This window comes from Protobothrops mucrosquamatus, unplaced genomic scaffold (assembly GCF_001527695.2).
Source record: "Protobothrops mucrosquamatus isolate PMUCROS unplaced genomic scaffold, P.Mucros_1.0 scaffold572, whole genome shotgun sequence".
Taxonomy (NCBI): domain Eukaryota; kingdom Metazoa; phylum Chordata; class Lepidosauria; order Squamata; family Viperidae; genus Protobothrops; species Protobothrops mucrosquamatus.
This window is the reverse complement of record NW_015386874.1, coordinates 236,898-249,603: the sequence shown is the minus strand read 5'-3', so window position 1 is coordinate 249,603 and position 12,706 is coordinate 236,898. Positions and strand designations below refer to the sequence as shown.

At 37.5% G+C, this 12,706-nt stretch overlaps 1 protein-coding gene across 1 annotated transcript in view; it reads right to left on the bottom strand.

Moving 5' to 3' along the window:
- Window positions 1-4,049, bottom strand: part of LOC114922661 (vomeronasal type-2 receptor 26-like) — a 22,653-nt gene extending 18,604 nt beyond the window's left edge. The window contains exons 1-3 of the mRNA XM_029284408.1: window positions 3,911-4,049; window positions 3,107-3,278; window positions 1,722-2,010 (exon numbers count right to left, since the gene is read on the bottom strand). Of these exons, the coding sequence (XP_029140241.1) occupies window positions 1,722-2,010; window positions 3,107-3,278; window positions 3,911-4,049 (600 nt within the window). The remainder of the gene's footprint in view (window positions 1-1,721; window positions 2,011-3,106; window positions 3,279-3,910) is intronic.
- Between the last annotated feature and the right edge of the window lie 8,657 nt (window positions 4,050-12,706).

The window sequence follows — 12,706 nt, the reverse complement described above, 5'->3', positions numbered from 1 at the left end:
TCGTGTACCCTCCCGAGCTGCCAGTACCAGCCAGGAGGGACACGGATCTAATAAACATGTGGTTGCATTCAGCCTCCCCAAGACCCTGTCCACGTCCTCGGGAGCAACAGAGTCAAACTCCTCCCATACAACCGTCTCAAGACCTGGTCCCGTCTCCTCCCCCTGGGCCAACCAGTCGGAGTCCAAGCCTTCCCGGATCTGAGCGACTTTGTCATGCAGATACTGTGCAAAATCCTCGGCCCTCCCCTCCAGGGGGTCCCCGCCTCCCCTCAATTGAAGGAGAGAGCAGGTCACCCTGAAGAGGGCGGCCGGGCGGTTATCTGATGACGCGATGAGAGTGGAATAATAATTAGTTCTAACCACCCTCATCGCCACTAGGTAGGATCTAACACGTGTCCTTACCTGTGTTCGGTCGGATTCGGTTCGGCTGGCCCTCCAGCTGCTCTCTAGGCGTCTTTTCCAGCGTTTCATCTCTCTCAGCTCCTCGGTAAACCAAGGAGCCAGTCGAGATCTATGCCGGGTCAGAGGCCGCAAAGGCACGACTTGGTCTAGTGCTGCGGCAGCGGTCATTTCCCAAGCTGCCGCCTGATTTTCCGCCGAGCCATGAACTAGATCCTCCGGATATGGCCCAAGCTCCGTCAGGAACCTAGTAGGGTCCATCAGTCGCCTGGGACGGAACCATCTTTGGACTAACCATGTTGGACTAATCCCTAGAGTTTTAGTGGGAAGATTTTAGAAGCACTTGCAAATGATTCCTTCCTAGAACTGAGAGAGAATGACTGGTCACCCAGCTGACTTTTTGCCTAAATTACTATTAGAAGTCATGTTTTCCTGATTTTTAGCATGGTGCCCTAATCATTACACCAAAATGGCTGTCTCCTGTCAGCTTAAAACTGAAATATTGGGGGAAAGGGAATGATGAGTAGAAGCATTTGAAAAAAAATTATAAAAGCTTTTTGCTATCCTATTTTTGAGCCTTTTTAAATCTGTTGCAGTGATATTTCTTAAACAGTGATCTAGTATAGCTCTAACATACGGATTAATATTTCCAAGATATATTGTTTTCCAACATTTGAGTCTTGAATACGTTTCTGGAATGGATCCTTTCCTCATTCATATACTACAACAAATTTATTTCCACATATACTATTCTGAAAATTCTACCATGATGAGTCTTGCTTTGAAGTACTACAATGATTAAGAGATGCATGAGGAATGGGATAACCCAACTGAAATCCACATTCAGTCAAAGGGGCTCAATGTTTAACCTTGGACCCCTCAATTTGTCTCACAGCCCAACCTACCTCATTTGGTAGTTGGAAAGAAAAATAGGAAGTGAAAGCACTGGGTATGACATCTTAAAAACCTGAATGGAAGACAGCATATAAATCTAATAAACAAATAAAATGTAAATAAATAAATGGAAACATTATATTATATATTGCTCATCACAATATCACCTTGCATGGAAAAACTGCAGAAATTAAAAACTCATGCCCAATAGGGAATGTTTAACATTACTGGTGGTTAATTGTTAAAACTGACCTATCATTATATCAAATTCTGAAAATGAATTCACATTGCTTTATGTTTTAATCAATTCATTTTCTGTAATATACTTTTTACAGAAATGTATATGAAATTAAATATATCTTAATAACTTATAATTCCCCCTATCTGAAAATACAAAGCAAAGACAACTTATCATTAATGCATCTTACCTGTGGAACTTTGAAAATGCCCAAAATATCTTCCATATCAAAAGAAATTGAAGGATCAAGAGTCCCAATGACAGATACAAGTTTGCTCAAGATGCCACACTTGTAGTTGGGAATGAATCGGCTCTGACTAGAAAAAAGTTCCATTGTAGCATGATATGTGTACTTTCCACCATAACTATCATAGATTATGAAGCCTAAGGTGATGTTAGGTAAGAGCTGAAGGTCTTCATTGATCTTATTCACAGCAAATATCATGGTCAAAATATGCTGATAATACTTGATCAGAATTCTGCAATGGGAATTAGATGCTATATCAAATGAAATTCTGTATCTAAAAAGGGCAATCAAACTAAACTCTGTAAGAATAATGCTAACTGATAAATTAGTTACCGTTCAGTTTTCAGTGAAATCATTACTAGCTTTTCATGAATTTGTTAAACTTTTGTTAAACAATTTTATTCATATGATACTGAGCAAAGCATTTGTCCTGCATGTAAAATGGAGGTTAAACTTGATTAAACATTAAGCTGTGGAATGCAATCCCTTTTTCTTTGATTATATAAGACTTCATTTTAATTGAAAAGATGGTAAAGAAATGGCATGGATTTTGATTTTGGGTTCCTTTATCTTTGTAAGTCCTATTTTAGAACTAACAAAATAGTTAGTTTAGTTATGTTTATTGAGTAGTACATATTTTGTAGCTGTTTATACTATCTTAATAGGCCATTGAAAAATCCTGGATTATTCCCAAAACCAGTTTAATTTTAAGCAAAATCCAAAGATTTTTGTATCCTAAAAATAATAGTAGCAAAATGTGGGTTTGATGCAATACTTTTCTAACTTTAACTGTAAGAACTTCATATAATAGTGAAATCATAATTTCTAAAAAAAAAAAAAAGTGCCAAACCAGAATAAGACTAATTAAATTAGCCTAAGGACATCTATTTATCCTCTCCCCACTCCAACAACCTTCAATACATATTCAAACAGGCAGATTTATTTATTAAGTGTTTTATTTATTGAAGTAAAATATGCTACATCTCTGACTGTATAGTATTATTCCTATGGTCAAATATAACTTTTCTTTCTTTAAGAGTCAGTTTTAGAAGATGATGCTATAATCTCCAGAAGTGTGTAGAATCTGTTAATCATGAAGGACTGAATAATTATTTTGATTCTCTACTCTCTTTATTTAAGGATTACAGAAACTTACTATAGATTTCCTTTAGAAAGTACATTGAAAACATGTATGAATTGAAAAGTATTATTTTGTTTAGATTTTGAAATTTATATGTGCAATATTGGAATTACATATGACTCACAAAATAGGTTTATAAACTAGGCCTATAATAATATCAATAAAGAAAATATTAATAATGTCTTACAGTGGTTCACCAACAACAGAATTCTTGGGAACTTCCTCAAAACTTTCTACATCTCTACTTATGAAGACGAATGAAGTAACACATCCAATAATGAGGTCACCTGCTTGGACATATTTGTGAACAATTGGGATAGGGTGTCGGATTCTGCATGTCATTGGTTGAGCCTTGCAAGCTATATGTGGCAATAATAGGAGAAAAATCAATATCATCATGACCCAGTTGACAAGGTTTCTGTTATTTTCATGTGATGCTTACAAGTCTCCAAGAATAGATAAGCTTAAATGAATCCATCTCTATTCTTCATCATTCCCATTCTGTTCCGAATCATTTTGGACATGTCATTCTGAAAATGAGCTTTCTTTCTCCTAAAATTTTCAAAACACATGAAGGATATAAATCACTCATCAGCTCTTACTGCTCATTCTTCCAAGTAAACATAAGTTGCTGATCAGAGCTTTGAGAAGCAGTAAAGTTAATAATAATCTTTTTGATAATTATAAAGGAGGGAGAAGAAAAGTGCAACCTTTACATTTCCATTTCTCTGTGGAACTAAGGATATACTTCTCAATTCTGAACACAGCATTAGCAATTCCATTTTTTATTTGCTGATGGTGACCTCATAGATTAGTAGCAGTAGTTGATGTTATTTTATTTAAATGCCAGACTTCTTACATATCTCAGGACAGCTTCCAAATACCACAACACTTTAAGGGTATGAGTAGCCATCTCTCTCAATTTCAGAAAGGATGCAATTGGCACATCAGATGGAAGGGGCAAAGCTCCATCCTTGACCTCAGCTATCACCACCTATTTGAACAGGAGTTGTGGGTCCAAGAAGACCCCCAATTTGTACATCATTCATGAATATGAAGTGCCTCATCCAAGTGTATGGATGAAAAGCCTTCAGTTCTGGTGGGGCGAAGGAACCAATGTTTTCAGCCATGAGTTAGAGCCTCACTAGCCTTGAGTCAGAGTTGGTTCTCACAGTGGTGGGATTCAAATATGTAAACAGCTGGTTCTCTGTGTGGATGCCACTTCCAGAAGTCCATTCTGGGCCTGGGCAACAAAAAAGTAGCTACCGGTTCTGCCAAAGTGGTGTAAACCAGCTGAATCCCACCACTGATTCCTCCCCAGAAAGGCCCGTACAGTCCCCAGGCCCACACAGTCCCCAGGACCTCAAGACACTCATTTGGCTGGATAGGGGTTCAAAAGTTATTAGGGTATAAAATTTATGGTTGATGATACTAAATTTCAAACTGATGAATAAACTCACCCAATGGAACCATGTGAATGATAAACAAGGGAGGAGAGAGTATCAAACTGTAGTGCTACAAATAAAGGAGCTTTGGGAATGACTTCTCCATCCACTCCACCACTAACTAGAATCAAGCATGAAGGAAAAACAAGAATCACCATAAATTCTGATCCCAGTTCCCAACTCCTGCAGCCAATTCAGAAGGATATATTGACTGACAGTATCAAAGGCCACAAAGAGATCATGGAGCCCAATGATGGACACATCACTTCCATTAAGAACCAGTACAACCAAGACATTTTTAAAGAGGTGTGTGTGTGTGTGTGTGTGTGTGCACAAATGCACATGCGCACACATGTAGCCAGACAAATTCAGATTTGATTCATTGTTCCTATATTTGCTTATAAATGAGTCTTATGTATCTGTGGTGTTCACATTCTAGAAATTGAGTCATAATGATCGTAACCCTTCAAAGATCAAAGGCATGAAATCAAGTACTGCTGACATTATTTTAACATTTTAGCAAAAGATGGAAACCTGAAGATTTAATATATCAAATATAATATAATATTTCAAAAACATTAATTAGCATGCAATAAAGAAGCTATGAACTAGCACATAACATGATGTACTGTACATATGTATGTACGTATGTAATGGAATTGTATAACAATGCATGTTATGTTATGCAGAATCACCCTGGACATTTATTGTCATAAATAATCACAAAAAACCAGCACATTTCCACACACATTCAAACATAACTTTAGAATTTAACATGGTTTCAGTCCCAGAATATTCCAAGGCTTTGGGAAAAGCCAGATCACCTGGCATTTTGGAAGGCCCAGGACTGGGGAATGGTATCTCAAAGGATGTGGCTGCTACCCAGAAAGTGTCCTGCCTTTTGGATGACAACATTGAAAAGTTGGAACATTGCATGCACCCCTTCCCTTAGTACAATGGGCAGATACACTTCAGGAAGAGGCAGATCCACAAAGAGAGTCTAGGACAATTAACTGTGGGCACATGGCTGTGCCCACTTTACTATGGCCCCACCAACACAGCTGACCGACCATGGCCATTTATCTTCAGATGGCTTTCTGCCAACATTTTTACCCCACCACTGGTTGTCTACCACTGGTCATGGACAATTTGCAGACTTTTGTCCCCAGCAAATTGACTGCACAGGACAAATTGCTGTAGATCTCAATAGCAAATCATCATCCTGAGGGGTGGGCCTCTGCCTTCCCATTTAATGCGGTAACTCTGGGTGAGGTGGGCAGCTGCTTTGGATGCAGTGAGACGGGGGATGTAGTGGTTGCTGTGTGGAGCAATTGAAGCGCTCCTCTCTGCCAGGCACATCTTTCCAGGGGTGGTGCAGCACCCTGCCACCCCTAAAAGGAGGGCACTAGGCTCCACCCTGTGGGTTCCACTGCTGAAGTGCCCATTGCATCCTGTCTAGCCCTGCTCTGCATCCTGCTCCTCTGGGATGCTCTGGCATTGTGAAGAGGAGCTAAATAAAGAGTGGGGCCATAATTCTTAGCCTTAAATCACTGAGATTTTTAAATTAACAAGTGGCCATAATTTTCTGCACACTGATCCAGCCCAATGCACACATATTATATTCTCAAAGAGGTTTTCTACCATTCACAGTCCCATGGATGTCCTACAGCAGATATAAGAGCAACTGAGTCAAGACCCTTAAGCACATGCCTAACAGGCCCTTCAGCAGTCACCTGCTGGCCAACCAAGCACTCGGACTTTTTTCATCATCCCATGATGTAAACTATGTCATATATTTTGATGTTCCCATCAAATGGGAACATATAGGCTTTGATTTTTTATTATGATTTTTTATTATTGAATCTCTTAAATAAAATCATAACTCTTTTCAAAAGTACCTGAATAGTGATGATTGATGAAGATTTACTACATTTATTTTAAGATAGAATACTTCCAAAGATTTCTTCTTCAATACATACGTCACAAAATAATCCATAGAGTATAAATATCAAGGGTGAAAATAATGGAAATTTCAAAGAAGGAATACTACACAAGAGAAATGATGGATATACAAATCTTTGTGTTTATGCTATAAACATATTTCTTTATCTTGACTGTTTCTTACTGTTTACCTCAGGCCTAAGCTTCAGCCCAAACTATCTAAGATCCATGTCAAAGGAACTTAATGCTTTTCCATTATTGACTATTTTATTTCTGGAATTCAATATTGGGGTTTTTAAGCAACTTGAATCAAATCATTTTTTTTCTCTGAGCTGCATCCTTATATACATCTATGCCCTCCTCATTTTTCAGATTTTTAATTTTAATGTAACAATTACTAAGCTTTGTTTGTATACCAAAAAACACTGCCCTCCTACCCCCAAGTTAGTGATTTAAAATGTGGAAATTAAAAAAATAAGATACTAAAAATAATGATAGTAGATATCTACAAACTCTTAATATCCTGGACATAAACTGTTTCAACTCCTTCCCTTGGGATGGCACAATAAGGCATTGCATGCCAAAACAATTAGACATGGATACACTTGTGCCATCAATCTGCTGAACATCTAATTCTCTGTCTGTGTGATGTCTATGTGTATTTATCCATGTAGTATGGCTGTAGTATTATTATTTCTTATTATTATCTTCTTTACTCCCCCTATTAGTATATATTATGATGATGATTATAATTATTCTGTTGCTTTGCATACATATTGAGGGCTACTGCATTAGAGACAAATTCTTCGTGTAACTAATTACACTTGGACAAATTAAATAAACAAAGTAATAAATAAAATAATAAATAAAATAATAAATACCTAAATGAATAAATAAATATATCAATAATATTTAAAGTTGGGGGCTTAAAAGACTGGATACTGTAAGAGAGAAATAATAGAAATAGGACTGTTTGAATTATTAATATTTTCTCTTTATTAATTGTTCTTTGTTGTTCAAATCTGGCCTAACAATAATTATGTAACATTTGGGGAAATATATGCAGACCAACAATCCAGCAGTAGAAGTCAAAATGGAGAAAACTTCCACAGCCACCATGTATTTGCCTTTGGTGCTCAGGTAGGACGGAACAAAAGAAAGCCACACACTGCAGAAGATCAGCATGCTGAAGGTGAGACATTTGGCCTCATTGAAACTGTTGGGGAGCTTCCTGGAGAAAAAAGCTACTGTGAAACTGGCAGTTGCCAGAAAGCCCATGTACCCCAGAACACAGTAGAACATGGTGGCTGAACCTTCATTGCATTGTAGTATGATTTCCTCAATTTCTGAATGGGTGTCAGTATCAGGGAAAGGGGGAAATGTGACCAGCCACACTGTACAGATACCTGCTTGAATCAGGGAACAAGAAAGAACAATGGAGGTGGCCAGTCTTCTTCCCACCCATTTCCTCACTCTGGATCCTGGCTTGGTGGCCATGAAAGCCAGAACCACAGTGATGGTTTTTGCCAACACAGAAGAAACAGCCACTGAGAAGATAATGCCAAAACTAATTTGTCGAAGAAGGCATATCACATTTCCAGGAGCAACAAGAAACTGCATTGAGCAAAGGAAGCAGAAGAGGAGGGAGAGGAGTAGTATGTAGCTGAGATTTCGGTTATTGGCCTTGACAATGGGAGTATGGTGATACTTTATAAATGTTGCCAGTACCAAAATTGTGCAGAGAGAAAACAAAAATACCAGAGTGACTAAACTTATCCCCATTGGTTCTTCATAGGACAAAAAAGATATTTTCTTTGGAAGACATGAATCTTGTTTCTTATTTGGATATTGATTTTCTGGACATTTGGAACAGTCATCCATGTCTATAATTTAAATGAATGAATTAATGAATGTACATTTGATAATCATACTATTCTTAGTAATACATATTTTTCCTCTGGAGACAAGATTGACCCTTACATTATTCATTTGACTTGTACTGGGTATATAGTGAACATAAGAAAACATGGATGTTCTTTGCTAAGGGAGAGAATATTATTTACTCATGACTTCATTTCATGTTTCTCATTTATTACTTGTGCTTCACATTGTTTGACTCTATATTTTTTAGTTATTTTAGTTTTATTGCTACATCTATCTTCAACAAGATCCACTAGAAGACATTATTAAAAAATAATATAGATATAAATAAATAACAGATTATTTTTCTATCTGATGATTTTTGTTTAATATTGTTCATTATACTTAATAATTATATTACATTACATTACATTACATTACATTACATTACATTACATTACTATGTTATGTTATGTTATGTTATGTTATGTTATGTTATGTTATGTTATGTTATGTTATGTTATGTTATGTTATGTTATGTTATGTTATGTTATGTTATTATATTACTTAAAATAATATATATTATATATTTAAAATAAAATAATTTTAAATAGGTAAAATTCTCACAACCATTAATACAAGGTTTGCTAAGGAAAAAGAAGAAAGGTGTTCCCCATTTTTCTTACATTAAACGTTTCTGAAGGTTTCTGAAATAAGTGGGAGAGATTGTGTGAAAGTTAGAATGATACACTGTTAACAAAATAAGACCACAACCCAATGTAAGGGAAGCAGAATGTTTTATAGTCCTCACATAGTGAGTGCCCCAGATATTGGCCGTTCCCAAATAGAACTGTGATGAAAAAATAACATTGTTGTCCAAACCCCACATTTACAAACTTTGCAGAATCTCTTTCTCAGACATGTGTTTTCCATTTAAAGTCAGTATGTATTATCTTGTGCCTGATCCATTTTTTTTCTCCTCCCTCTCCCCATCACTGAACAGAGATTGTGTTAGAACTCATCTTTCTATGAGCATTGGGGTTCATTGGAGTTTCTGGTTCTTTTGGGGTTCTGCCAATCTTCTGGGAGGGGGAGGGGGAGCTCTTGGCCTCTATAATGTATTTCCTTTGCTTTGTTCCTTGCTCTCTCCTCTTTGATGTTTCTTTCATGGGCTGAGAATGGAATGTGCCTCTTTATCCCAAATGCAGAGAAGAAGCGCGAACACCTAACAACCTTGGAAGCGGTGCCTTATCGTTTCGTTCTCAGAACACTTTCACACCTGTGGATTGGCCTGTTTGAATTGTCTGGATGGGCAGTTGGGGTGATGTTTTCATTGTCTCTTTTAACCTATTGATTCATGTGGTAAATCCTCTATTACTGCTTGAATCCTTCTTCTATTACTGCTTGAATCCTATCCTTCTATTACTGCTGTCAACACCTTCCAATAAAAGTTCCTTTTGGAATGATGTCCATTTCAAGAGTTCTACTTTCTTGGGAGATCTAATTGAGGCAAGTCATTACAGATTGCCTGAAGAAGCTACCCTTTTCCGAGTTGTTACAGTGTAGTAATTCCCTAAAAAGTGCTAACCAGAAGTTAAGTAGTTCAGCTTTGTGACCTTAATTAATTGATTAGTCACTTATTTATAAGAATTTTGCCAGAATGACTGCATTTCCTTGGGAGACTGCAGATAAAGGCTTCAATAGCCTAGGTTCTGTTGTTTGCTCCCACAGAATGACTCCAAGCTAGAATGCCTTTTTATACCCCTTTCTGCTTTAGACAGTGGTTCCACTACATGTGGTCACTAAATAAGAATCACCATTTTTTATCATCTCAATTAATTGTTTGGGATTTTATAAAGATTTTTTTAAAAAAAATAAAGAATAATATTCAAAAGTTTTAGATAATTCAAAAAATAAGTTAATATACCTTACAAATGTTATGTGCTGGCTCTTTTAGGGAACCAACTCACATGAAGACTCTTCAGTTCATGCCAGCCAGTTTTAAACCCTTACCTCTGCCTGAAATCTTCCTTTCAATTGATTGGGGAATCTTTCTTTATGCAAAGGGCAAAATCTATTAATTGGTAAAATATAATTTAGTCCTCAATCTTATGTTCATGGATCTGCCTGGGGTGACCTGCAGAATTACAAGTCAATTTGGTTCACAATGTCTCTTACCCTTCTGGCTTGACATTTTCTCTTTGGGACATGGAAGGCAATCATAGCAGCAAAAAGGCTTCTCCTCCTGCTTTTTCTTGAAATAACCAGGAAGGCAACTCTCAGTACACACAGAAACAGGTAGGGTCTGTCCAATAAATGAAAGAAGAAAAATGTTTACTCATGTAGTTGGGGGGGGGGGGGAAATGAAAAATTATGATTGACTCAAATTCTGAAAATAAGCAGTGCTAATTTAAGGGTTTAAGTTTTTTTCTCTTCAACCTTATCATTAAAAGTACTTAAGAGTGAATTCTTTTTTTCAGTTCTACCAAGTATATAGGTAACCTTGTTTCTTCTAAACTGGGAAATAGGTTACACTTGGGCCATTTCTTAGGGCTGATTTTTTTCAGTGGAACTCAAAAAGTGCTACAGTCACTTTTCAAGACACTGGAAAGACACTCTTTTCAAGACACTCTTACTTATAATGCAAAAATATTGTGTCACTATATAATGCAAAAAATAGAGAGGAATAAACATTTTTCCAGTTATTTTTTTTTAAAAAACAGAATTTAATGCAAAATGAACCACTTGTAAGAGATCTTTAAGGTGATGGTTCTAGAGCTAAAAGACATCTAATGAAAAGACAGGACAAATGTTGATGAAACATAAGAGTAACAATAGTCAACTGGTAGTAATCAAATTTATAGATAATGGTGAGCAATTAAAACTATCACTACAATTTAGTTTTTCTTAGAACTTAGACTGGAGCAAACTATGCAGACTGGAATGCAGTGCAGAACCCAAGACTTGGAGATGTTTCAGAATATCTAATTTTAGCTAGAGCATTAATAATATATTAACTTGAGCCAAAGACTTAGGAAAGTATGAGGGAGAAGATTCGTTCTCTGAGCTTGTGGGTTGGTTTCCAAACATTTCATTACCAGGCTAGAAACCATCTTCAGCAGAGTTTAGGGGATATCAGTTTCAGTGTTCTTATGTTATAAGGGCTTTGTGTTTCAGTAGGTCTTGTGGTTGGTCAGGTGTGGGTGTGTCAAATGAGGGTCTTTTAGTAGATCTTCTGATGGGCCAGGTGTGAGTCATCAGTAAAAGTCTTGTGATGAGTCTTGTGATGGGGTGGTTACATCAGGTGAAGGTCATTGGAAGGCAAAGTGCTGGTTGGGGGGCTTGCATGGGTTGGTTAGGATCTGTGCTGCCTCTGCTTGGTTGTGTGGTTGTTTTGGATTCTGAGGGGTTTGTAGGCTGGTTGCAGGTCAATGTGTCTGTTGATGGAATTGCTTGTGGAGTGCCAAATTTCAATGAACTCATGAGCATGGTGGGTGGTAGCATGGCTGATGATTTTTGTGTTGCTCCAATCCAACTGGTGCTGTTTGGTGTCAGAGTAGGTAGAGATTAAAGATTTGGGACCACAGTGTTTGACTGCCAGCCAGTGTCATGGATCCTGGTTTTTAACTGATGCAATGTTTGCCATGTAGAATTGTTTGCAATTGTTACAACTGATTTTGTAAATTACACTGTTTCTTTCATCCTTCTGTATCTTGCCTTTGCTTCTGAATTATTCCTGGTGGAGCTGGCTGTGGATTCGTGGGCTATTGCTATTCCTAGAGGTTGGAGAATTCTGGCTGTCATTTCTGACATCTCTTTTGTGTATGGTAGGTTGGCATGGTGGTTGACTGTGTGGTGTGTTGTGGTTTGGGTGCTGTGTGTCAGAATATGAAGTTTTTGGATAGCCATTATAGAGAAAGATGTCAAGCAGCCATTTATCTTCCACTTTTCTTAGTGTTGTGTTGCTGCAGTGTGTCCTGGCCCTTCTGAAGAGGGCCTGGACACAGCTTCTTTTGTATGAGATGGGGTGGTTGCTTGCAAAACTGAGGATCTGCTCCATGTGTGTGGGTTTGTGGTAGACATGGGTTTTCATTTCTCTGTTGTCTAGTATCCTTATGTTGATGTTGAGGAATGGGAGTCTGTTGTCTGTTTCCTCTTCATATGTGAATTTGATCCCAGGGACTATGTTATTGAGTAGGTACATTTCTTCAATTTGGGAGAGTTTGATAATAATGAAAGTTTTATTGATGTAGTGTGTCCAGAATTTTGGCTGGATGGTGGGTAGAGCTATGGATTTGAGTTGTTGCATGACTACTTCTGCTATGATTGTGTTCTGTCCCCATTCCGACCCACACACCCAAACAGCCAGCCGAGGGTTAAAGACTTCTCCAGACACCACTTCACAGATAAGAAACTTGGCAGCAGCTCCGTAGCTGCCTGCCAAGACCTTTTACTCCAAACACACAGAAACAAAAACAATACACACAGTTTAAAGCCACAGCAAACTACTTTGCCAGAGATTCAGCTTTTGTCCGTCACAG